Genomic DNA, 26684 nt, shown 5'->3' on the forward strand with positions numbered 1-26684 from the left:
TGTGTGTTTAAACTTCAACCTTAAATCAGGCGATTTATAGATCCACAGGCACCTCTCTTCAGTGACCGAACCTTTCAATGGCAGGAGCAGAGCATTTCTGCCTCCCTAATGCTGGGTAGCAGGTGCTGCTCAAAAGCCACAGGCACCGAACTGATACAGCTCTGGCCCTCTCTAACAGGGGGAAAGGATTGCTTTTTGCAGCACTTAACCCTTCTGACCCAGCAAGGCTGAGCTGTGAAGGGACAACACCGCTCCACAAGCCTTAGCAACAGCAGCAGAACAAGCCAGGTGCAGTGTCATTTTTCTGCAGGAAGGGTTTGGGTGTCTGCTAATCCCGTCTTGCTAGTGGGACTAGAAAACTGTCCCTTCGGGTTATAAATCACTGGGCTGCCAGACTGCAGAAGTCTCTGGAAAGGAACCTGTAAGCATGAGCCCCTTTCCAAGGTCTGTTTATCAGGGCTGAGACATCAGGTAGAAAATGTTCCTGTCATTTCATTCCTTTAAGAAAGCCGCGTAGCCCAGCAGGGGTTTTCCTAATATAGCCCTGTCCTGGAGAGATGTGTTGGTATCAGCACAGCAGGTATTACAAACCACTTAGGAATCATCAGCCAGCCCCACTGTGCAATTGGTTGGGATTCAAAAGCTTGTGATTTGGCTTAGAGAGAATCCAGGGCTGGCAAGTGGCTTTTAGCTGGGCTGTTCCAGTTTGGCACCTCGAGGCCAGGTCTGCTAGCCAGGAAGTTGCTGGCACTGGGAATGTTTCACAGCAGGAAGAGACTGGTGATGCCGAGGGAGGGAGGATCCTGTGGTGTGCTGCTGGGGTTTGAGAAGCATGACCATACCCTGCTAGACAGAGGCGAGGGGAATCCACCGCATTTCAGGGGTGTAGCTGTTGCTTTAGCATAATGGACGTTTGCTTTTCTCTCCCTCTCCTGCCGGTGCCATTCAGAAGAGATACGCAGCCAGCCCCTACTCGGATGAGATTGTGATGGAAGTGGCTTCAGCGAAGCAGCAGGATGAGCCGGAGATGCTGTGGGTGATGGGACCCGTCCTGGCTGTGATATTAATCATCATCATTGTCATTGCTATACTCCTCTTCAAAAGGTGAGATCCAGTCCAGGACATAGCAGTTATGTTATGAGCACTACAGGATGTAGCACCTTCAAGACCCTCCTTGTAGCCTTCAAATATGGGATGCTCTGATAGATAGTTCTTGATGGTCATGGGGAGGAGGAAGGTCTCCACCTGGCACAGCAAAATGCTGCTTTATAAAAAGAGCAGAAGGGCTGGGTATGCAGTAGGTAATTAATATCAGCCCCAGGGCACAGAGCTGCTGTGGATTCTGGAAGCACATGAGCAGTGGGACAGAGGAGAGCAGCTTTGTCCCTAAAGCAAATCTGACCACTTTCTGGTCTCACAGCTTGGATTTACAGTCTTGGGCACTTCTCTAGTATGGGGTCTCTGTGGAAATTGCCTGCTTGATCTCTGGCAGGTGCCCCCACTACTGTGAATGTTGACTGAGGAACATGGTCTTAGCGGTGAGAACAGGGCATGAATGGGACAGGCTGAAATCAGAATAGGAGCTCTCTTCTTGAGGACTCTCAGTCCTGCCTACAGGATCAGGACTGTCCACAGTCTGTGCACCCTGCTGAAGCAGCCACCTGCTTTTGCATAGCAGAGCAGTCCTGCTAAGGCTGTAACTGTAGTGTGAGATGATTGTTAGTCCTCCCGAGGAGCCACAAGTTGCATTTGCATGTGTTCGTGTAGCCTGTTCAATTACAGTAGGTCATTCTCTATCAGCTCAGCTCCAAGGTTCTGCTCCTCCTGGACTCTCTATTTACATATGTATCTGTAGCACTGGGAAGGGAGCTGGCGTTGTCTGATTAAATGGAGCTCTGCTGTTCATGTGCAGTCAGTGCCTTTCTGTGTCAGTGATCTTCCTGTGTCAGTGATCATCTCCTTTCTTCTGTTTCTGCTCTTCCCTGGATCTAGTAAGCAAGAAAGGTATGAATCTGTTTTATCTTCCTGTTTTGCTAAAATTTCAGGTCTATTTCCCTTTTTAAAAATCAAGCCTGAAGCTACTAAGGAGCATCTTTGGTTTTGGGAGCATGGGGTATACCAGCCCTAGGGGCTTAGAAAGACTTTGTTTCCTCAAAGGTATCAGCCTCCTAGCAGTTGTCAGCCTCTCACAGCTCTCAGGGAGACAGTTCCAACATAAAGACTTCGCAGATTGTTTTTGCAATTAAATTAAAGAACAAGAAAACAACAACACCAGGAGTTATAGGGGTTTCTTTTTCTCAGATTTTTGTACCTGGGCCCCATAGGCACTGTGGCCAGCTTGTCTTAGCTTTGCTTTGTCCTGGAGTCTGAGCAGCACCAGTCCACTGTTCTCAGACCTGACATTCATGTCCCTGCTGTGGCCTAGCACATGCAGCAGCAGCGTATCCCCTTCCAGCACCACCCACATGCTCAGAGTGACGCTGTGTTATCCTACAGTTTTTTGTTGTCCAGCTTCTCTTCGGAGGCTTTTTCTCCCAAAGGTATCTGTGCAGCATATTCCCAGTGTCTAGTCTACAATGGGAATGAATTGAAGCTGAGTAGCAGTGGATGCCTTGGGATCTGGAGGTTTGTTTAGCAGTTGCCCTGACTAGGCTAATGAGAGAGACAAACATTAATTATGTGCTGTGCCCATTCCCCAGAAAAGCCGAGCTACTTTTCTCAAGGCTCAAGGACTGGTACACAGTAGCACATGGCACATCCTGCTGTGCTCCTAATAGGAGAAACACTGCTTTATTTGTTTGCCATGTATTTTCCTTTCTTTCTATCAATGCTTTCAGTCCTTCAGCTCTTTTGTCTTGGTCCAGGCAGCTAGAAGGCTTCTGAGATGTTGAGATGACTCAGAGTAGTGTAAGACTGACAAGCTGGTCCTCCCCATTGAACAACTCCAGTGTTTGATGCAGCCAGGGGCTACAGATGGAGCTTACTCACAGTCAGGGCCACAGAGGGAACGCAGGTTTCACTCATGATTTATGCACTAAATTTTCCCTAATTGCTTCTCACTAGTGCCTGTGCAGCATGCAGAGCTCCCTGTGGAAGTGATGATAGCACCCTGTGCCTGCGCAGAGCATTTCTGATCGTGCGTGGCTCAGGGTCACTACCACCCAGAGGTGCAGCTGGCAGCCTTTCAGGGTGCTTCGAAATGCCTCACAAGGGGGTAGAAAGGAGAGGCTGACTGTTGTGATTCGCAGGATGGTAAATGTACTAGCATCCATTCAGACTAGCAGTGATGCAGCTCCCTCTCTTCCAGAAAACATCAATCAGCAGAGGGGTTCACCATCAGGCAAAATCCATTTTGGGGCTGTAGCCAAAAGACAAAGTCTCTGTGTATTGCTGCATACTCAGCACATTGGCAATGTGTCAGGGTCGGCACAGACTCAGAAGAGAGCACTGCTGTTCTGCTCCTGCCCAACGCTGCTCTCTACTGCATGGGTATATCCACTATACTGGTAATATAGTGCAAGAAGTGGGACTTAAAGAATTGCTAGAAACCCTTCTTGCAGTATTAGATTTTCCTTAATATTCACTTGTCCACTTTTTGATTGGATCTGTCCCTGCTTTGCCTGTGAATTCCAGCAAGAGCCTGAGGTGGTGGCATCGCTCTAGGCATAAATATAGCATGAAGAGACAACAGTGTATTTTATTGTTCCATTAATACACGCCTTGGGTGCCTTCAACCATTCAAGACATGTATTAATGGCCCAATAAAACACACCCTGAAGAGCCTTTACACTATTATATTACAGCATTCTATATTTAAATATTTCTAATACTTGGAAAAAAAATATATCATATCCTTCCACTACAGGAAATAGTAAGAGGAAACAACATCTTGCATCTATCTGCTTTTTCTCTAATAAATATTATGCAGATACCACATTTCAAAGTGCCTCATTCATCAAACTTTTGCCATTGCTGATATATGATCCTTCCTGTTTCATAGATGGGAAATGGGAGGCATGGAAGAGCGTGTGACTTGCCCAGAGCCCCCGGGAACCTGGGATGGAGCTGGGTAGTGGGGACACAAGGACCCAGGGTGGTTTACACCGGTCTCTGCCAGAGCTCAGGTGCTTGTCTCTGTCCATAGGAAAAGGGCACACTCCCCCTCTTCAAAGGATGAGCACTCCATCGGCCTGAAGGACTCGCTTTTGGCCCACTCCTCTGACCCGGTTGAGATGAGGCGGCTCAACTACCAGACTCCAGGTAAGGAGCAGCTAACCCCCTTGTGCCCCACCTCCTCCAGTTCCCCTTTGCCAGGTCCCCGTGCCAGAGGAGGAGTTGCTGTCCTCCCCCACAACAGCTCTGCACCTTCTAAGTCGCAATGGCACAGAGGGGGCTTAGACCAAGGATATCCGGGTGTCTGCTCTCTGGTTTGCAAATCCTTCTCCCTGGCGCTGTCACTGCAGGCACGTGAGGCTGGGGAACGGCCTGTGGTGTGGTGTGTGTCAGACATTACATGAAGTTGTCCTGAGCCCAGAGGAGCCTCCGCGCAGCGTTGGGAGAGCTCACGAGTGCCCGCACCTGCCTTGCTCCCAGCTGCTTCACTGGCTTGGTTGAGGGTGGGATTCAGTGCTGAGCACCCCTGGTGCAGCGCTGGCCACAGGGGCTGCTCCTGGGAGGATCAGGAGGTACAGACAGCCCTTGTACTGCTGAGGGTGTCCCAGCAGCTTTGTCTTGGGATCTTTGGTGTGCTGACTCTCCTGCTCTGCTCAGCTAAGAGTGAAGAGAAGCAGCCTGTGTTGCTCCCCAGTCAGTGCTGCGGCCCAGTGAAGGGCACTGCTGGTCACGGTGGTCTCAGTGCAGAGGATGATAGTTCAGTAACAGCCGTTGCTTTCTGCATGCAACTGTTGGCTGCAGAGCATCTCGTCACACCTGTACTGGCCTCTGGTGCCTCGGGTGTAGCTAGTTTGCCAGCCCGCAAAGGCAACTGTACTTCGCGCTCTAGAAAGGTCTCGTGCTGCTGCTTCATGTCTGTACATCTCTGATGGCACCAAAAGCAGAGTACCTGTCATTGTGATGATCAGAGACAGGCTCACCCCGACTCGTTCAGAGCCTTTCAGAGAGCCCAAGCCCTAGATGAAGTGGGGGAGCACTTGGGCTTTTGTGATGGAGAGAGCAGTTCAGCAATAAATGAGGCACATACAACTCTCTTCTAACTTGCAGCTCCTCCTGGTCTGTAACCTACTTTCCTTTTCCTCCTGCTGCTCATTCATCTAAGAGCTTTCATCTAACAGGGCAGTTTTGAAGGGACCATTTCCTGATGTAAACCTGCTGTGTTTGGGGGGAGTAAGAGAAGCCTTTCCTGTTGCTGCTCACAGCAGTCTGGTTCAGACCTGGCGTGGACTTCACCAGCACATCTCCCTCCATGCCAGAGCAGCTGTCACAGATCTGCAGTTAGTGCATCTCCCAGGCAGGATCGATGGCAGGTCTCACAGGCAGAATGCAGCCACAGCCTGGCAGCTGCCCACAGACCTGGCCCATTTATTTGCCACAATGCAGACCAGCATGGTGTTGCAGCATGGGAGGAAAATGCTGTTGGGAGCAAGGGAGGCACCTGCACTGGAGGAAGAACACCTTAACAGGCAGCTTGCTGGGAGCAGCGCTAGGTGAGGGGGTCACACACAGTCAGCGACAGCATACAGCTTCTTGAGGAGGAGCAAGGTGCTGAACAGGGCTGCTCCAGGACACCTGTGCATCGGGACGGGCCTCTGTGACATGTCTCCACTGCCCAGGGACACAAGAGCCATCTTTGCTGTATGCTTGTGCTTTACATTGGATGGAGGAGTGTGACAGGTCAGGCTTGCATTTACTGCCATCTCCAACAAGCGATCAGAATGTTTGCAATGAGGGCATCTCTTGCTAGAGCTGTAGGAAGGGTCAAGAGCTGCCATCAGAGAGAAGAGGGATCCATGAAATTTTCTTTTCTCGTCTGTGCCTGAGGATGAGCCTGTGCTGGCTCATTCAGCAAGTTTGCAGGGCTCTCTGGAGAGAGAAAAACACCCCAAAGTGCCCAGTTCACTAGAGACAGCAGCAGTGCCCTGGGATGCTGCTAGCCAGCGCTCCCCGACTAAGCGACAGCACTGTGTCCTCCTCCCCTCCTTCCCCCCAGCATCACTTGTGAGGCTCTGCAGGGCAGAAGCGGGTGTCATGCAGCTAGAAGTGACTGTTCCAGCTCCTGATGAGCTTGTCCTCATTAATGAGGAGGCATGAAAACCACCAAGCCCAGTGGGCTCATGCTGTTGCCCCTGTCACCCCCCTGAGGTTGAGGTGGTGCTGCGTGGATGCATTAACAAGAGGTGCTGGCCACTGGCCCTTCATGCTTCAGTAGCTGGTCTCCCTGCTGGAGTGTGCTGAGCAGGGAAAACTTGTTTAATGCATAATTAATTGGTCTACTGTTATTAAATATTAAGCTTTCTCATTTTGGTGGGTTTTACTTCAGACAAGGGTTATTTCCCCACTGTCGGCCTCCCCGTACTAACATACCGCTGTGTCAAGTCGCTGAGAGGATATGGGACCAGGCAGTGTCCCCGTACACCATGAAATGAGGCTGAGTTGCGCTTGCTGATGAGCTGTGAGCGAGCTGGAGGCTTAGGGGCACTGAGCAGAGTTTGGCTGGGGCTGAGTACAGTCCTCCTGGCCACCGAGCAGCACAGATGTCCCCTGTACCTGCCATCCACCTGCTCTTCCTGGCTCCCCTTGGGAACAGGGCCATGGACAGTGGTGTGCAGTGAGAAGTGTAGCTCTTGGTGTCAGGTGGAAAACTTGTGTGCTCACTCCCCTGCAAGTATCTCCAGCTCCACATGTTTGTCAGCACCAGGGGATGGTGCTGGCCAGAGCCAAAAGTCCGGTGTGTAGCAGCTGGCTGCAGAGCAGCCCCTGGGGCCAGGCAGCCGGTCTTGTGCGGGAGGGAGGCTCCCGGTGCTGTGGCAGATGGTGTTTTCCTTTGCATCTTCATCTCTTTATCTTTCCATTTCTGAACCTCTGCAATGATGACTAAAGGCTAATGGGATTTCTGTTCTTGCCCCGTTTCTTTTCTTTGCAGGTGCCAGTGTCCCCAGTTGCCCGAATATCTCAAGTTAGTTTTAACTCCTGTATTTATCTTTTGACACCTTTTGCTTTTTCTTTCCCTTTTTCTCTTGTCTCTGTAATTTTTGTTTCAATGTCATGAAGGTCACCCTCACTCACAGCAGACTGTAGAACGGCAGTGATTTCACTTTCTGACATGATGTGTGGTCCCAAGCTCGGGTACTGTTTGCACGGCACTACAGCAGCTCACCGCAGCACAGTGCAGAAGGGAAGGCTCCGGGTGCTGGGCTGCCAGGAGGCTCCTGCAGCAGCCCCTTGCCTGCTCCCAAGCCTCCTGCCCCCTCGCAGTGACATGCCAGGCTCTGCCATGGCACCAGGCCTGCAGCTGGCCCTGCACAGGGGCAGATAACCTTGGCCATTCTGGAGGGAGTGGCCAGCTAAAAACCTCTAATAGACAAATTGAAGGGCGCTCTGCAGCCCAGTGGTTGAACACACTCTCCTCCTGCCTCAGGCAAACTGGCTTCCCTAGGCTGGGTCACCTGTGCCATAGAGTTAGGCAGAATGGGCGTCAAGGGATGCTGATCTTCTCCGAACTGCCATGCAGTTGGTCTGCTTGGCAGTGCTGGCACCAGAGTCCCAGGCACAGACCAGAGGGACTTAATGCTCTGGCAGATTGGATGGACTATGTGTGCAACTGCCCCTTTATGTCTTGCCTTGTGGGCTTCAACTTCACTCTCAAACAACCATAAAAGCATGTCCTCCCTGTTGCTTGATGTACAAGGCATCTGCATGTGCATGCAGGAGTGGGAGAAGTACATAGGATAGATGCTTCCCCCAGGAGCAGAGCCAAGGGCTTTGCAGTCTACGGCACTGCAGGCATTGTCAGACTTCTGAGCCTTTCTAGCCTGGTGTAAAGCTCACTGTCCTCTTGCCAGAGTCATTGGAAGAGCATGTAGAAGTCCTGGTAGTGTGTACAAATCTCTGTCTTGCCCTATGCTGTCAGTGGCAGTCGTTCTATGTTCACCATAGCGGGATACCAAACACCTCTTTTTCCCCATCTGCTCTTGCAGCTCCTTTGTTGCTGCAAAACTCCTTTGGCCAGCAAAACGGAAGTTTGGAGAGACTCCCTTGTATTTCTCAGCAGAGATGAGTGACTGCAGCTCTGCTGTGGTCCATGGCTTTGCCGTTACTTCATACAGAGCCATGTTGGGATAAGTGGCTGTGTTGCAGCCTCTTTCTTCTTCCAGCCCCACACTTCTGCCTTGGTCGCACACTGCTCTCCTCATTCAATAGTTCATCAGTAACAGCTCTGCACTGCTCCTGAGCTATAGCTCTAGCACCAATGAGCAAATTGTGCACAAATCAGAGCATCATCTTTGTGGGCCTGCTCAACCACCTCGGGGATCCCAATGGGTGAAGTGGCAAAGAGGACCATTTGCAGGAGGACCTCAGCACAAGGCAGAAGAGGGATCTTTCCTTCTCCATCTCTTCATGTGCTCTCAGGCCATCCATGGATAGCTCTGCACTGTCACGTGATAGAAGGATGAGTGTGTCTTGGATCGGGTCTTGCCTATATGCAGCGACGTCAGATGCTTTTGGCAGAGGTGTGAGGAGCCCTGCTGTGCAGCGGCTGCGGTGTAACACTTCCATGTTATCACCTAGTGACTTGTCACCACTGTGTAAAATGCATGTACCCAGCCTGAGGACTGCTCCATCACCTCAGCAGCCCATCACTGCCATCTGTGGCAGCGTTCAGGCTCCTGAGCGATTGAGAAGCTCCTGGCCATGCTCCAGCCTGTCTCCCTGGGTGTGAATCAACAGCTTCAGCCTATTAATAATAGTCATTGCCCACGTGGGGTTTCTGGGAAACCCGCAGAGCAGCCAATGGAGTCACAAGCCTTGGCATTTGGATGAGCCAGGTTTTGTATCAGATGTTTCACAGCCACGTTCCTGACAATTCACCATCTCAGCTTCAGAGAAAGAGGTTGCGATGGGTGAGCCCTGAATCCCAGGGCCCCAGTAGGGTTCCTCCCAACCCCACACGTGCATCCCCAGAGTACCCGTCCCCTGTGGCATTCTCTCCTCCAGGCCTCTCCCCTGAGCAGGGCTTGGGCTGTGCCCAGGATGAGCCATACTGTGCATCCCTGCTTTAGACAGGGCAAGACTTCCGCCACGGCTTGAGCTGCATTCCAGCTCACAGCAGCCTCCTGGAAGCTGCTGTAGGGCATGTCACTGCACATGGTGCCTTGCACGAGCCAGCCCAGTGGAGCTGGATTTTGGGCCCTGGAGCTGGCTCTGCCTCTGGAGCACCATTGAAAAGCTCCGAGTTGCGCAGCTGCAGGCAGGGCTGCTTCCTCTGTGGGGCCATCTTTCCTCCCATCTTTCTCTAGCTCCCCAGGGGCTGGGGCAGCATCTGTCTACCCAAAAAGCTGTGCACATACACTGCAGAGGTTTCTCCTGGTGCAGGTCTGGACGAGTTTCTTTTTGGCTAATGCCATTGTTAGGGTTAAGCAAGAGGATCAGCCTCAGCCCTTGGTGGTGAGAGCGCCAGAGAATCAGTGTGTTCAACTTCAGCCCATGTGGGAGCCCAGGAAGCGCGTTGACAGCATCTCCTCCGGCCAGTTCCTGCGGGGGGCTTGTCCGAGCCCCTGCCCGCTGCGTGGCCTGCTCTGTGTGCCTGGTGGCTGTACTGCCCGAGCATGCTCACCCAGTCATGCACATTCTGCACATCACCTTTCTTTTTGTTTCACCAAACCATGTGCTCTGAGAGTGCATGCAGCATGCCGTGTGATCTTGCCAACTTCCCATCCATCCTACCCAGTGCTTCACAAAGTCACATATGTCCGCCTTGCACCCACCTTTTGGGTTTGCTGTGCACATGCTGTTGTTGAGCCTTCCTCCGCCACGCAGAGGTGTAACCGTTTTCCTCTTCCCTCCTCCCTCCTTGTCTCGCTTGCAGGCATGCGTGACCACCCCCCCATCCCTGTGACGGACCTCGCTGACAACATCGACAGGCTGAAAGCCAACGATGGGCTGAAGTTCTCCCAGGAGTACGAGGTGAGCGTGAGAGCGTGCCGGGCGGTGGAGGCAGAGTGGTGCTGGCCAGGACCCCCAGCAGAGAGGGCTTGAAAGCGGAGCCATGCCTCCCCCGCAGCAGCATCGCTTGCGCGGGCCCCGAGCCAGGCCTGGGAGCCTGCCAGCTCTCCCTGCCAGCCCCAGAGCAGTGGGAACTCGCCTTGAGCAGTTGAAGCATGGCTTGTACAGGGAAAAGGCCTTGGAGCTGAATGCACAGCAGCCCGCCATGCTCCCACCATGGTTACAGTCTTAGGAGTGAATGGGAGCTCATGTCTAACCGCCTGGGCTGTTGCTCTTTGTTGTTTTGCTCCGCGAGGCCTGCCCCCCGTGCAGGTCGGCTGAGGTATTTCAGTCCGCAGCATCGCGTGCCCCTTCACTTCCATCTACATTCAAAGCTTTACTTTCTGCGCCATCCTCCGCTGCTGACAAACACACATTGGGGATTTCGTTCCTGCTTTCATGACCTGCTCTCCCCCTGCACGCTGCTGGACTGTGCTGGCATTAGCGTGTGCCACTCAGCATTTCTGCCACCAGAAACCCTGGCAGTGTCCCTGGAGCAGTCCCAGCTCCCCTCCCTGCATGGAGCTCTCTCTGCCCGTGTCCTGCAATCCTGCAATCCTGAGTTACAAACTCCCCTACGCTGCTGAATCACACTCCCACCCTCCTCACCCACACAGGCACACACTGGGCATTTGATGAACCCCACCATCCTGCGCTGCACTTCTCCCAGCCCAACCCTCTCCATTCCCCTGAGGACACATGCCAAGGGAGTGGACACGTGGAGGGGAAGGGACTGACCTGCACAAGGGCTGCCTTGCCTTTCTCACCACTCTCAGCCTGGATGATTAGGTTGAAAACCTGTGAAGTCGGGGAAAGTTCCTCTGCAGCCGTGAGATCAGCAGTAGCAAGATACGTGCTTTCTTGTGCTTACATGCAGGACCCTCTTGAGCCGCAGGGGACTTGTAAATAAACCCCTCACTAATATTGAAGAGGGAATAAATTTGGGAAATGTCCTTTGCATGTGTTATCACTTCTGTTTGAATTGTTATCTGCCTGTGCCTGTGGCCTCCCCTTCCTGCAACATACCTACACTGATTTATGAGATGAGATCAGAACATTTGCCCATGAGGTAGGATTATATAGGCCAGGAAAGGGAAAGCAGATCTCTGTGCTGAGATGGTAAGGGATGAATTCCAGGTAGTTCAAAGGGTGTGCTGCATGTATCTGAGGAAGACAGAGCTTTTTGTTTCAGGATGCCAAGTGGAGGGCTTTGCCATCCCTCTGCATACTGCTGTCTAGACCAGAGAGAAGATGAGCTTTTACCAGCTACAGCATTACATCGCAACTTGGGAGATGTTTAGAGAAATAATGCGCTTCCCTTGCAGTTACCTGTGTGTTCATGTATGTCCCATCAGTGGTGCCAAGGTATGCGGTCATATCTGTCTGCCTTGGGCCTTTTGTTAAGAGTCCAGCTGAAATGTTAAGCAGGGGTGTCCACAGGCAGACTGGGCCTCTGCTGCGCGGTGGGGATTCAGCAGGATCCAGTGTCTTTGCGCTGCCATCCTTGCACTAGGCCTGCACCGGCTGGAGCCTGCAGCGTAATATTGAGCTGTGGGAACTGTTTTGGAAAAAATGAGCATTAAGTAAATTCTCTTAACTGTTTTCATGAGACTCTCCTCATTTCTCTTTCTTTAGAGTATCGTGGCTGGTTGAGGGCACCAATCAGTTGCACTTTTCATGTTGAAGCAGCTATTAAGTAGCTGGTTGTTGCATGTAATTTTTTTCCCCCTGGATTCTGCTGCATTTGACTCCTCATCAGCTAGAAATTACTGAACATGACAGGCTTATATGGTGTTTGATACTGGGATAGACCCCAAAGCAGAAGTGTTTGCCCTTGTTGGCATGGGGGATCAGTACAGTCATTTCCCGTTTGAGATGCCAGTGAGAAAAATCCTGGACTGAATTTGCAGAGAATGGCAGCTGCCTGTGCAAGATTGCTGCGGCGATGGGTCTGCTTTCATCCAGGTCCCCGTGTGCGCAGGTTTGGCATGGTGACAGCTCTCTTTGGGGCTTGTGGTGGGAGGACTGGAGGGCAGGATGGGCATGGCATGCGCTGCTGAGTAAGGGAATCTGCAGAGTGGATGCGGAAATAGCAGAGGTGGGAGGGGAGCAGCCTGTGCAGCCCCTGCAGGAGCCTGTGCTTCCTGGCACAGGGAGAGGCTGGGGACTGGAGCTCGCCAAATTTTGTGCAATTGCAGTCATTAAGTGACAATACAGTCCCAGCAACTCACCTGGGGTCTGTGTGAGCCCCAGACCTATGCAGAGCTGAGTGGTGACCCAACAATTCCAAAGATGGAGGCCCCAACCCTGTTGCCCCATGGCATGATAGTGCTGCCAGACTGAGCACAGCACAGCTTAGCAGGGAGAGCCGAGGGACGAAGGCATCACAGATGAGCCCCCAAGGTCCAGTTGCTGTTTGCTTGTGCTTTGGAATAGTTGCATTTTTAGTGTTTGCAGAGCAGCCTAGCAGCCTAACATCTCTGTGGGGTGCAGGGCCATTTGTAGATGGCTCAGGTTCCAGCAGTGGTGGCACCCCAGGCAGCGAGCAAATATTTAACAGCACTTTCAACCACTGAGGCCAGCTGCCCAGAGCCATCAGTCTGGTGCTTGCCTCCATTATGCAAGCGATAGCAGGGTAACCTAGACACAGGTGACACAAAACAAGACATGTCAGCACCTCTCTGCACGCCTGGGAAGGGAGCGGGCAGGGTAGCAGAGATTTCTCGGAACCATCTGGCCTTCATTCCCGCAGGTCAAGAGTACAAATTAATATTGCTCACACCAGTTTGCCAGCCTGCATGGCCAAGTAGCCCATGCACTGGCTGCAGCAATAGCAGGCTCCCGAGCTGCGAGTTAGCCCTCAGCCCTGACGGGCAGGGAGCAATCCCAGCTGGACCTGCTGGTGCCCCTGGTTTGACAGGAGAGCTTGAACTGCAGGTGCTGGGAGCTGAGCTGGCTGCTCTGGCGTGGGGCATAGCACAGCCCCACCACGCTTTCCCGGGCATGCAGCAGAGCTTGGGGGAGCAGAGTGCAAGGGTCTGGCAGCAGCTCCTGGCCCGGCTGCACCAGGAGAGTATTTCATTTTTAGTGTAGAGTGAGAGCTACAGTGAATTTACAGTGGGGGATTAATGGAATTAAATAAGTAGAAGGGAGGCTGAGCCCTTAATTATTTATCTGCAGGCGCTGCAGCTGTGTTGGAGCTCCTCCTGTGGGCCACCTTCCCATGCTGCAGCCTGTGGACGTGGGGCAGGATCCTGCCCTCAGATGGGGGTTACCCGCACCAGTACAAACAAGTGCACAGACACGCAGCGCAGCTCACGCTCACTGTGGGGTCCAGCAAGACAAGCACTGCTGTCCCCTTTGTTGCTATTAGCAAACACGGGACAGACTGGCTCCAACCAGGGCTGGTTCCTGCTCCCTTATGGCTGCTGCCAGTGCTGGGCTAGATCCTGCACCACCTTCCTAGAGCAAAATTTTTTCCTTACGTCCAAACTGCAGCTTGTGGCCATTGCCCCTTGTGCCCAGTCCCTTTGGCATGTCCCTCCAGTGGATGGGCCCTGGGAGCAGAGCAGGTTGGAGGTGATGAGAGCCAGGGACGTGCCACACGTTAGTCCTTGATAATCTTTAGGTTGTGCATGAGATTTGACTATGCTCCTGCTTCCCAGTGTGGTGGGAAGGCTGCAGTCCCTTCCCCACAGTTTTGTGTGGAGAGAAACACTTGCCCAAACACTGCGTTCACTTGCATTTCCCTTAAAGCCACCAAGGACGTTGTATCTCCCATGCCTGCAGCCCTGACAAGGCAGCTTAGGCAGCGGGAGAGCTGCTTGGGTCCCTGGGGCTGGTGAGCCCAGGAGGTGCTGGACCCAGGGTCCAGATAGCACCCAGGGAGCTGCGTGTAGTGGGTTTAATGGGCTGATCAGGAAGCTGCCTGGCAGGCACGCAGCACTCACGTTCCGGTAATAAGAATAATAAGGCTGAAGCACTGCCAGCGATTGATTCAGGAGCGCATTATGTTCTCATTTGAGATGCAGTGCAGATTGACAGTGGTCAATTCCTGTGCTAATGTGGTTGATTTCACAGGAGGCCAGGAAGCACTCAGCCCAAGCGCCTTCCCCTCCCCATGCCCTTGTGCAGCCGCCTGGGCTGCTGAGCAGCACGGAGCTGTGGCCGCCCAGCTCCCGGGCTGCTGCAGCCGGGACTAGCCAAGCTGCCCCAGAGCTCTGCCTGCCCCGGCTGCACACGCCCGCCAGCAGCGGAGGCAGCTGCAGGGACTCTGCACGCAGAGGGGTTTTGGAGCTGCGCTGAGGAAGGGGAGCAGCAAACCCAAAATGGACTCTATCGGAGAGACAAACTGGCACCCGGGGACATTTTCAAGGCATTTGTAAAGTGCTCTTGAGTCTGTCGAGGAAAGTCTTTTTCCAATCCTGTTTCAGTGGCCTGGTTCTGCCTTTATGTTGATGGCATTAGCAGCAGGGATCCCTGAGCTGCTTTGGAGAGATTGCTCCCTGCAATTCCATGCTGGGAAGGAGGAGTTTTACTAATTGGTCTTTTTCTTAATTTGCACTTGCTGTCTTACAACATCTCCCCTGTCACTTTAAAGCAAAGCAAAACTAAAAGTCATGGTGCTTTTAAGTTTTTTCCTGGCTCATTTCCTTCCAATTTCCCAGCCCTTCTGCTTTCTAGGAAGAATGAGTTGAAAGTGTTACTCTGATCAAGTTTTGGGATGAAGCAATGATTCCCATAAGCCCCAGAAAGGAACAAGAGCAGACTCCCAGTACCCAGACAGTTGTGGAGACAAGGTAGTGCTGCCATAGTCAGGGGTTGCAGGGCATCGTATGGAGATGGGACAGGACTTGCCAACCACTACACTATGTAAGGACTTCAACTGCTCTCCAAGCAGCCCATCATCCTCCCATTTATTTACTCATTTGTTTGCCTTTAAGGGGGGAACAGGTGTACATTAATTCATCACCAGAGTTTAAATTAAATCATTTTACTTCTAAATGAGTCACTAATTTGCAGGAGTATTTAATTAGAGCCTCTTTGCACTCAGGTGCTGTATTACTTCTGACTTTCTCACCTGTTTGCCCTCTTAAGAGGCTGCTGCTGATTAGACCATTTCTGCACATCCTTGTTGCACATCAAAGCAATTAACCCTAATGGCAACACCTTGATGCTCCTCCTCTGTTCTGGGGGCTCCTGGCAGCCTCGTCTCCCACAGGAAATAACCCTTTCCACCACTATGGCAGGACGCAGACTTACTGTGCAAAACACGCTGCACCCCACAGCTTGGGCAGCCCTGCAGCCTTTTGGCAGTGATTTGCAGCGTAGCTTGAGCGCAAACAACTGCACTGAGCTCTCCCTGCCTTTCTGTGAAGGGAGGACTTGCTGCAGCACCCACCTGCACCCAGCGCTGAGTGAGTGTTCACAGGGTGCAGGCAGGGCTGGTGCTTTCTTGTGTTGCTCCTCAGCAGCAAGAAAATGCTCACTCATACCTTTAGGACCAGACTCAGCTCCACCACCAGCTAGCCAGCTCTCTGCATGGGCTGTCTGTGCAAGCTAAGGCCACCTTTTTGAAAAAGAAGTGTTATTTATGTCTTTAATAGGCATTGGTGGATTTTCTTCCGTGGTTTGTGTATTTGTGCTTCTCCTTCAGTGTGCTCTGGGTTGACTAGACAGATACCAAAACCCCTCTCACTCATCTCTACTCCAAACAGAAAAGTCCTTACATATTTTATTCCTCTTACTTTTTCTTGCCCTTGATCTCCTTGATCTATTGCCCTTCTCCAGTTCAGCCCCTCCATTAGGTGGGCAGCACTCATCCCTGCCACTAAATGAGGGAGGAGACATCCAAAGCGCTGATTCAGTGAGCAGCCTATACTGAAAACAAAATGCAGGTGCCTGAATAAAATTAAGTGCCCCAGAGCGCCGTGACCTGCACTGGGACATCCCTGTGCCTGGGCAGAGGAGTGTGCAGGGGCCGTGGCAGCCAGGCCAGTAGGTTTCCAGCCACAAGCGGTGCTTGCGGTCTCCACTCCCCCGATTCCTGCTGCAGCACCTCTGAGCGCTGCTGCTGCCTGCTTATTACACTGATAATAGAAAATTACAGGTTTTCTGTAGGAAATGTCTATTTACATCCTACGTTTCTCAAACTACCTATTAGCATTGCTGTGATGTCACATCCTCCTGCGCGTTTTCGTCAGCTGCCTGTGGGCAGCCTGCTGCTGTGGGGAGGGCTGGTGGCGTGGGCCACACATGGGGATGGGCAACTGCCGCCTGGCACAGCGCTGGCCCATGCCCCACATGTGCCGCAAAGCCCTCGGGGCTGCTGCAGCGATGCAGGCAGCGCCTGTGCTCCATGCCCAAGCTGGGTACCTGCACCCACTGCCAGCTGCTTGGGTAGAACCTGCTCAACAGCGCAGGAGAGTAGGTGACAGCAATGGGTGTCACCGTGCACACAGATGGTGGTTGGTGGGGCTGAGCAGAGGGACTGTGAGGGCTGTCCAGGTGAGCCCAGTCGGGGAGCTGTGCTTCCCAGCGCAGCCTTTTGCTCACAGCTGATCCAGAGCCGACAGACTCACAGGCGTTTTACTGCCTGAGAAACCTTCTGACATGGCTCTCTGCCAAGCGATGAACGTGGATGCCTGCAGAGAGAATAAGGTGCGGTGCTTCCCCTGGCCTGTTTGCTTGATATTTTTGCCTGTGGGCCAGCAAAGCTTTGGGGACCCTGAGCTGGAGCATGATTTTAAGAAGGCTTTGGCTGTGTTGGTAATTTTGGGAGGAGGGGGTTAATGGGTTGACTGATTTCTGCTGTAGCTGCCTGCCCTGGGCTTGCCCAGGGCTGCATGTGCAGAGCAAGTCCCTGCATGAGGCAGCTGTCTTGTCTGGGTGCCTCATGTATCTCTCAGACAAAGACACCATCCCATCTCAGAGGGGTGCTTTGGGGATGGTCTTTTTTCACCTTGTTTTGTGCATGGACGAAGACAGGAAGGGCTTTGAGAAGGGGCTGCCTGGCCATGGAGGAGCCATGCACCAGGTGCACCAGCGCATGGCTCATGGGAGAAGCGTTGGGTGTGCGAGGCCAGGATGCAGGTGGGATCGGGATGTGTGCTTTTCAGGCAGCTGCATAGTGTGCAGGCCTTTGGCCAAGATTTATAACCACATCTCTTCTCCAGGTTTATAGTTCTGTGTCACTCTATTAACTCAATCGAGAGATGTTTACGTTGCATAAGTAGCTGGAGCAGTGGATAGTAACCTATCAATTTTCATGACTGTTAACCTGGCAGAAGCTCATACACTGTCTTGCAGGACACTAATACCCAAAGCTCCTGAGGCACAAGACACCCAGGGCTTGCTATATTTCAGGAGACTGCAGTTCAACAGCTAATAAAACAGCTAGGTCAAGAACTGCGCAGTCAGGTCTCTGCGGAGTCCTGGCATAAGACCAAATTTCTGCTGATGGGTAGCTCTAGAGGAAAAGATGAGCGCGCAGCAAGAGTGGAGGTGAAGGCTCATCTGCAGCAGGCTGACCTAGCGAGGGGCTGTTTTGGCCACAAGTCGTAGGAGGCAGGTCCCACAGTGGACTGGGTTTCAGTGTGGTTTGGCTTGACACTGCTGCTGAGGACACCCACAGAAGCGGCATCTGGCCTGGGGAGAAGTGTCAGGGGAGATGCAGATTTTCTGACTGAAACTCACATGTGCTGCAACGACCCGCCATGCTGTAACCACTCCTGACCCCGTCCTTCTCTTTCTCTCCACAGTCCATTGATCCGGGGCAGCAGTTCACCTGGGAGAACTCCAACCTGGAAGTGAATAAGCCAAAAAACCGCTATGCAAATGTGATCGCCTATGACCACTCACGTGTCATCCTGACCTCCATCGATGGTAAGAGTGACTCCGGAGTGGGCACCCCAGCAAGCAGCTGAACCTGGTTGTAGCAGGGGACCATCTTTTTTCCTGTTCTCAGTTGAGCAGGGGCAAACACAGAGAAACATATCCAGCATCAGCATGAGCAGATGTGTGCTCTGGCTGGCAAGAAGAGAGGAAAAGTTCTGCAAAGCTGCCCTGGCTTTCCCGGTGTCCTCAGAGCAGTGTGCCCCGTGTGGTTGCTTCTTGCTAGTGCTGGTGCCAGCAGAGGTGTCTGTTCCAGCAGCCTCCTTTCTCACTACTGGCCCCGCTGTGTGACTTCAGCTGCCTTCCTCAGCACATGGTGGGAAAAGGCACTGTTAGCCCTACACCTTCTGCCCCAACACAACCGCAGGGCCGGTATCTTCTTCTGGGACTTGTTGGTCTTTGCTCCCAAGTGCCAAGAGCTGCACAGGATGAGGGGTGCCCCTTTCCCTGGGACATCAGGGTCCACATGTCCCTGTGCTCTATGGGAGATGTATCGGGCCCTAGTGTTCATAGCACTGACCCCCGTGGCTCCAAGAACCAGCCCCACATCTGACATCTGGGCTAATATATGCTTTTAGTGCCTGCTTTGTAGTCCCCTTGCACACAGAGGAGCTGGAGCCCAGGTGCTGAAACCCAGGCTCACCCGTCCCCACTGTTGTATAAATCAGCACCCAGCTCTGCACACCAGAGCTGAGCCCACTTACAGGGGACGAGGAAGAGGCAGCTAATTCAATGCACCCCTGCTTGGGGAAGAGACTGGAGCCTGGCTTTGTGCATAGGTGTCCCTGCAGTCACTAGCTTCCTTTTTCCTGGGATAGAAGAGTCTTTTCTAATGCTAATGCCCCACTCATCCTCTGCGGGAGGAGGGGTGTCCAAACAGTCCCTCACAGCAAGGCCTGTTAAGCAGCAGTAGCTATGTGAAGGCCTGGTATGCCTGATCATGGGCAAACCCTGTTAGACAGCTGTGGGGTGAGCACAGGGGGGAATCCCTGTTTTCCAGCCTGACTCAGTTGCTGTAAGTAGTGTCTGTGTCTTCCTGGGAACCGTTCCCAAAGCGCCCTGCCAGGTCCTTGCCGCCCGTGCCAAGGGAGCCAGGCACTGCACTCCAGCTGCTGCTGCTCCCCCAGAGCCACCAGCACTTTGTTTCTGCTGGGACCTGTAGAAAATTACCCAGGACAAAAGGGCGGGGGGGGCCCTCAGCTTTATTTTCTTCCCCTAATGAAATGCAGATGCACTTTTCTTGGGACACAAGGAGACTCCTGCTGCTTTCCCACCCTGCAGCCTGGGCAGCCCATGCTGAGCGGGGGTTTGGAAACACAGCCCCAGGCTTCTGCTTTGCCACATTTATTTTAGTAACTGTGTGTTTGCATTTTAAAGGCCTTTACAAGAAAGTCCCTTCCTTAAAGTGGTGGAGCCAGACTGGGAGCTGGAGCAGCCTCTGCCACCAGGCGAGGGTCTCACGCTGAGGAGGGTTTCAGTGGTGGTAGGAGGAAGGTCTCAGGCACCTCCGAGGTACTTGTCCCTGCAGGAGGGATGGGAGGACATCCCTGCCTGACATGACCTGCTAACAGAGACAAACTAAAGAAGCAGCCTCATTTTTAAAAGGTGCTGTAGGACCATAACAAATAGCTGGTGAATTTAAGACAATTATTTCAATCAGTTGCTTGGGGACAAACAAGCTCCTTGATATTTCTGCCTGTGAATTTCCCTTTGTCTGCGGGTGGCAGCTGTCTCTCTGCTTTGGTGCTGACTGCTTGTTGCATTAACGTGGGGGTTGCAAGGGTTCTTCTTTGTTCAAGCATCATCCCTGTCCTTTGCAGGATCCCTGGGAGAGATTCTGGCATCACCCTGTAAAGGAGACTTGTCGAGAGCCTTGTGAACATGCCTGCAGGACCCAGCAGAGCGATAGGCACAGGGTCACGGGCTGCTGCTGGAGTAACGCTTCGTCCTCTTTCTCCACAGGGGTCCCAGGCAGTGATTACATCAATGCCAATTACATTGATGGGTATCGGAAGCAGAACGCCTACATCGCCACGCAGGGACCTCTGCCAGAAACCCTCAGCGACTTCTGGAGGATGGTGTGGGAACAGAGAACAGCAACTATAGTCATGATGACCAGGCTGGAGGAGAAGTCCAGGGTACAGTGTGTGCTTCTTCTCTGTTCTGGAGCTGGTGGTGGGTGCAGGAGAGAGGGATGGGAACACTTTGCAGCGTAAGTGCATCCAGGGAGAGGCAGGTCTGGTGGTGTGGCTCACTGCTGCAGGCACCCCAGCAACAAGTGCCTTGCAAGCATATCCCTGTGGGGCAAAAGGGTGGCAAAACCTCCTGTCATTGTGCTGCTCATTAACACCTGTTTTGTCTGCGTGTCTGCGTGCACACCCATCCTTTCCCTGCCCGCATCACTTGCACCAAAGGGAGAAGGGAAAGCTCTGAAATGGGGAGTATCGACAGTCCCTGAAAGCCTGGGGGCTGCGTCCCAGAAGCTGAGAAGCTGCAATGGGTAGGTGGTATCGGCAGCATCCTGCAGCCTGACTGAGCCCTTGCGCCTCTGGCAACGCAGGGGAATGGCTGACGGGGTCTCATTGCAATAACAAGACTAATTTGTGTCTTGTCCAATGACAACATGTATAAACGATTGGCTCATACTGCCAAGATTAGATATTCTGATGTAATAAATGCAAAGCTGCCTGCAAACCGTGGGGAAGGCACAAGGTGGAGAGAAAGGAGCAGGAGCTCTCTCAGCGGATGATGCCTGTGGTGTCTTGTGACGGAGGTTCTTACTCAGCCCCTGAAACAGGAGTTCGTAAGCTGTGATCAAAGTGCCCATGCCCAGATGCACCCTTTGAGCAAAGCCTGCCTAAGCAGGAGGCAGCTTCTGCCTCTCGTGATTCAGTTTGTTCCTAAAAGTAAAATTTTAGCAGTGAGCATTTGTACTTGCAGAATATTTTAGTGTTGCCATGCCAACAGCAGGAGAAGGGGCTGTGCACTCAAGCTGCGAAGCACTGGTTATTTTTAGCCCAATAAGCTTGTTCTTGAGAAGCAGAAACTGTCAGGTTTGGGTTTAGTTAAAACTTTTGCCCGCATGTTCTCCCCGTGTTTCAAAGCTTTAGCACTGAAATGCTCACAGGGGTGTCCTAGCCCACGCTGGCTAGGAGGAAGCAGCTGGAACAACCGATTGCTGTGGCAAAACAGATCTGCTTTTCCTGCATGTACAAAAATAGGTTTTGTTCCTGGGCTTCCCCGGCTCTACAAATGCCCTACAGCCTGCAGGGAAGAATAGTGTTCCTCAGGGACCAGCTGCCTCTAGGGTTCCAACCCCAGCTTTGCACTGTGCATCCCGCTGCGCAGCCCTGCCTGCTCTGTCTGGTGGCCGCCATCACCCACCCCAGCCCAAACAGGGAGGTAAATTAACCTGACCTGTCCTGCAGCTCAGGGCTGGGCACATGGGCTGAGCAACATCCGAAGCTGCTGATAAACTGCTCTTTGCACCTGGGGACTTTTTTGTGCCTTCACATTTCAGTGATGGAGCATATATTTGAAGTACAAGGAAAAGCTTCTACGTTGCCAAGTAAATCCATGCCCAATGGCCTGACTCACTTAACTTCTGGGCTGCTTAGTTATGGGAAGGCACTCCAAGGTGTGTGTTTCTGAAAGATAACAGGTTTCCTTTGACCCCACAGGCACTTGTCTTTGCCCACGATGCCCGTGCTGCTGAGCCAAGTGTTATCTCCCCCCAGCACGCTCCCTGTCATGTCATCCTGCAATTACCTCCTGCAGTATTGGTTTCTGTCCCAAACACAGTGCGTGTGGTCGGGCTTCTGGTGACGGCACGGGCACTGTGAATCCCTGTCATGGGGGCAGTGGAGAATCCTGGCCACTCACGAGTCCAACCAGCCCTGCACAGCAAGGGCTTCCCTCGATGTGTTTGCTGGACCCTGTAGGTGCCTCAGGGCACCCACTCACGGGTAGGCCCTGGTGGGGAGCTGGGATGTGGACTTGCAGGATATTATTTTCTCGGGTTTTTTTGCTGGCTTTTCCAGCATTTTCCAAGGCAGGATTGCTTTCAGCCACCTTCCTGCTCTGCTTTTCCTCACGCCTCTTTGGTGATGGCTAGAGTTCACTCAGGAGCCCACCTTTTTGGGACCAAGGAGGATTGTGGTCACTGCCCATTGCTCCCAGCTCTCAGCATGAGTCGTTGTTTTACAGTTCACTCCACTCTAGAGCCTCCAAACCTCATCTGATGCAATCCCTTGGGTCCCTGCAGCATTGCTGCCTGCTTTTATTCACACTGCTGTGGGACAGCACTGCTCCAGGCAGCCACATGGTGTCACAGCGTTACCCACAGGTGACCTTGCTTGAAAGTCCCCATGCCCAGGGGCTTCAGTACAGGACTGTCTGTCCAGCTCCAGAGCCTGGGTTGGGCAGCAAGGCCTCCTGGTGAGATGGCTAACACAGAGCAGGCTCTGCCACCTTCCCAAGCAAGCTCCCCACATCCCCCTCAGCAGTGCTGTGTGTAGATAAGCTGACCGGGACCAGCAGCAGCTTTGCAGCCCTGTAGGTGTGACACTGCTTTAAAGGGTTCCTGAGCTGCAGGGGGAAGAAAATCTTTAAAGAGCATCAGCTTTTATGGTCTGCAATTTCAGCTGGCTTGATGGTCCAAATCATCCTCCCTTTTTCATGTTTTCACAAAGCAAGAGGCACATAAAGGATAGAAATGGCTGGATTGTGCAATTTAGCTGCCTTCAAAGCTTTACAATCAGTTTCAGAATCATTTGGTGGCAGTTCAGAAACACACATTGTAGATTAGCTTTCCCGAAGCTGCGAGCGTGGCGTGTTCCAGCCGGGGTGTGTTGCACGAGAGCGGTATTAAAAGCAGGATTTCTCCTACCCTGGGCTATCCCCAAGAGCCCAGCAGAGCAAGGTCTCCCAGAGCAGCGCCGTGGCTTGTTCCCAGCCTGGAGCACCAAGCAGCCATCCCTGGGGTGTGATCTCCCCTGGCACTTTGTGTGCCCAGGCAGGGGTGCAAAGAGGCTGGTGCCTGTGGGAAGGGGAGCCTGACAGCTGCGTCCCGCTCCGGCTTGCAGCAATGCCATCTGGAGCTTGCAAGCAGGGCTGGGAGCAGAGCACAGCTCTCGAGCTAAGGAGAGGTACCCGGCTGCTCTTGGGCACAAGGCATCAAAGGGGAGAGACAGGAACCACTCAGCAAAGCTGCAATAAATGGCTGTTCAGGACATTACTGTGCTCCTTAAGTTAATGAGAAGCAAGCACTGCCACAAGAAAACATCTCTTATCTGCTGTAGTGCCACAGTGCGTCGGCTTCAGCATAAAATTTACAGAGCTTGAAAATGGGGCATAAACATTATGGGCAAATTTGGCAGAAAATGTGACTGACTCTTATCTGGTCGTGAATAAATAATTTTCAATTACCAGCCCAGGCGCTGCTATTATCCCACACAGGGAACTCCTCTGAAGTTTGTTTTGCGCTCGAGCACACACAGCCCTGAGCGTGTGGGTGGCAGGAGGGGACCGCTCTCCCCGAGCTGTGAGCGCAGGCATGGGGACATGCTGTGCTGCTCCCTTGCAACGTCCTCTGCAAACCACACCAAGGGACACAGCAAGCAGCTGTTCCCAGCATTTGCAGGATGCCGTTCTGCCCTCCCCTCACCTCCTTTAGAGAGGGGTCACATCATGCCAGAGCCGGGCAAGGCAAACTGAGGTGGCTGGAGATGCAGCTGCCACCCACTTGTGAGGATAGGATCAGTTTAGCTGTGAAGTAAGGTTTGTGGCCTCAGAGTTTTTCACTCTGCAGCTAGGCACCATAAAATAACAGGCTGCTCTGTGCTAAGTGAGGAAGAGAAATCTTCTGAGATTCATGCAGGCCTGCCATGCTGGGAGCACAGATCCAAGGCAGCACAGCAGCCTGAACGGCAGAAGACCCTGGGCAGGAGGCAGCAGAGCAGCTCTGGGCAGGCAGGTGCTTGCAGTACCCCATGAGGCATCCTTGCCCCAGGCACTTCTGTCCAGGCAGAACTTACTGGGTGCAGACCCCAAAAAAGCAGGGACAGATGCATCCCTCTGACCCCAGGTTGCCGCACTCCAGCAGCCAGAGTGCAGGATGAGGGCTCTTGGCTCTCACAAGCCCTACTCTGCTTTAAGTGCCTTCAATTAAAAGGCAGAACTTCATTGATTTCTAATTAAGCCTGTTGTTTCCCTTCCCACACATTCCCCTGTAAACACACTCGGCTAATAATTAAGTTTACTATTCCTTGACAAGCACAGATGATCTTCCATTCACTCCTCTCTCCTAGGGTGGGAAATCATTTTCAGTGCAGTGCACATGGGTGGGAATTAAGTCTTCCTCCTGTCAGCCAAGCACCAGAGCTCCGTGGGGCAAGGCAGCCGTGTGGCAGATGAAATAGGGATGCTCAGGGTGCCAGATTAAATAGGGAGCTTAGCGCTGGAGAGAACAAAACCAGAGGAGTAGTTTGCAAACACTGAGCTGTGAAGAGGAGGAGGAGAAGGGCATCAGCAGGTGAGCAGGGAGGGATGAACAGGGAGATGAAGGGAGCAGAGGGATGGGGCCCTGGGGATGTGTTAGGGCTCTCTGCCAAATGGGCTGCAGCAGGAGCCGTGACCAGTAGCTCAGAGTGCTCTGGCTGTGGAGTTGGGAGGGGGGGATAAAGGATGCTGCAGGGCAGGGACCTTCTAGGGAGCAGCGGCGTTTTCGTGATGGGACAGTGCTGCTTGCGGGAAGGGGCTGAAGGGGTGGATTGGCCAGTCTGTGTCTTCTCACAGAGGGAGAACAAGTTGTGTCTGTGTCTGAGCTAGCATCTGTGCCTTGCTGCAGAACAGTTTTGGAAACAACAGGGAGATGTACATTTCTAGGGCTGCGCCACCTGCCAGAAGGGCAGGTTGGCATCTCTTGGGGATGCTCAATGCACTTGAACCTACAGCAATGCAGAAGGGGTGGCAGGGTCAGCCCCCTGGACACGGCATCCAGGCTGGAGGCCTGGTGTTGGCTGTGTCCCCTCTTTCACCAAGGTGGTTTGCTGCCTTGGGGCCACCCTGGCCCGGGCGCCCTGGGGAATATGGATGTTATGGGGAAAGGTAGTGCTTGTTGGTGTATTGTTGTGTACTGTGCTGGACTCAGAGCTGCGTCCTGTCTCAGCTCAGTGCTGTGGGTCGAGGACTTTGGGCCGGGATAGCAGGGAGCTGGTGGGGATACAGGCTGCATCTCCTTCACCTTGGCTGCCCTTCAAGCAGAGCCTTCCCCAGGGAAACCACTGCTTCCCCTGTCCTGCTTCACTAGCTCTCCTCCCACCACCCTGCAGCAGCCAAACTTCTCTCCATCCAGGCAGAGCTCAGGCAGGGGGATGCTGCAAGCACAGCCCCAAAGACCCCCATCTTCCCAAACAGGAGGTACAGAAGAAAAATTACACCAGGCACAAATCACTGCTAGCAATTGCTGCACACTGTCGTCATACCTGGTGTTGCTCTTGCTGCTGTGTCTGGTGGCCTGGCCCCCTTTGCCGCTTCACACCAGTGGCTCCAGGAAAAAAAAAATCCCTCTTTGAATATGAATGTTGTGGAAAGGAGGCCAGGGTGTGCTGCCTTTCTGCTGGGGACTGGGACACTCTGAGGGAAGGAAATCTGGGTGTTTGGGGGCCCCTGCACAGTGACTCTTTTCTGTCTTTAGCCTTTAAAGGGCAAAGCCCTGTTCCTCACCCCAAATGCCCCAACCAGCAGCCAAACACTGACCATTTCTCCTCTACTCTCCACAGGTAAAGTGTGACCAGTACTGGCCGAGCCGGGGTACAGAAACCTATGGGATGATCCAGGTGACCCTGCTGGACACAGTCGAGCTGGCGACCTACACCGTCCGCACCTTTGCACTGTACAAGGTATGGCGCTGGCTGGGCTGTTCCTGCTCCAGGTAACGCAGAGCTGCTCCCCAATGCTGCAGGGTGTTGGGTGGCCCACAGGCAGAGGCCGCTGGCTGTGCCTGTCTTGGCCAAGCATGTGGCTAGTCCACACATGGGCCATTTCTCACAGCTGGGCTGCAGTTGGAGTCCAGCTGCAGGTTGTGTATCTGGCTACCACTGGGTGTTGGCCAGGACACCTCATGCTCTCCTGTATGAATTCAGACCCTGTGATGGGCCCCAGAGCGGGGGCCATGCTTGCCTCTGGCGAGTGTACGTGGAACAGCTGTCCTCCCATTAGAGGGACAACATGGGAAGCAGTGAATCTTGAGGACTCCTGTCATTAATAATGCAAATGGAGGGGCCATGCTGATGTGTACACAAGCCCTTCTCTCCTGCCTGCCGCATACCTCATTAGTGTTTGGAAATCCCTGGGGGCAGTGCTAGCAGCAGTGTGTCATGGCAATGTAAACAGGCTTTGCAGCAGGCTGCCTCTGTGTGTGACTGAGCCTGGGCCGCACTGGCAGAGAGCACAGCAGTGTGCCACAGGGACACACTCACGCCCCAGGAAGGCATCTCACCCCCAGCAGTCACCCAGCCAGTCCTACTGTATCGCTGCATACATCATTGGGCCAAGTCAAGACAGGAGGAGGG

General features: G+C 53.1%; 1 protein-coding gene across 1 annotated transcript in view; it reads left to right on the forward strand.

The window, feature by feature from the left end:
• Positions 1-26684, forward strand: part of PTPRF (protein tyrosine phosphatase receptor type F) — a gene marked incomplete at its 3' end in the record, with an annotated part of 252384 nt that overhangs the window by 217003 nt on the left and 8697 nt on the right. The window contains exons 19-24 of the mRNA XM_082002833.1: positions 950-1104; positions 4145-4260; positions 10043-10140; positions 17979-18102; positions 20074-20249; positions 25893-26012. Of these exons, the coding sequence (XP_081858959.1) occupies positions 950-1104; positions 4145-4260; positions 10043-10140; positions 17979-18102; positions 20074-20249; positions 25893-26012 (789 nt within the window). The remainder of the gene's footprint in view (positions 1-949; positions 1105-4144; positions 4261-10042; positions 10141-17978; positions 18103-20073; positions 20250-25892; positions 26013-26684) is intronic.

The sequence above is a fragment of the Phaethon aethereus genome (assembly GCF_964289735.1).
Source record: "Phaethon aethereus genome assembly, chromosome: 8".
NCBI classification, from domain to species: Eukaryota; Metazoa; Chordata; class Aves; order Phaethontiformes; family Phaethontidae; genus Phaethon; species Phaethon aethereus.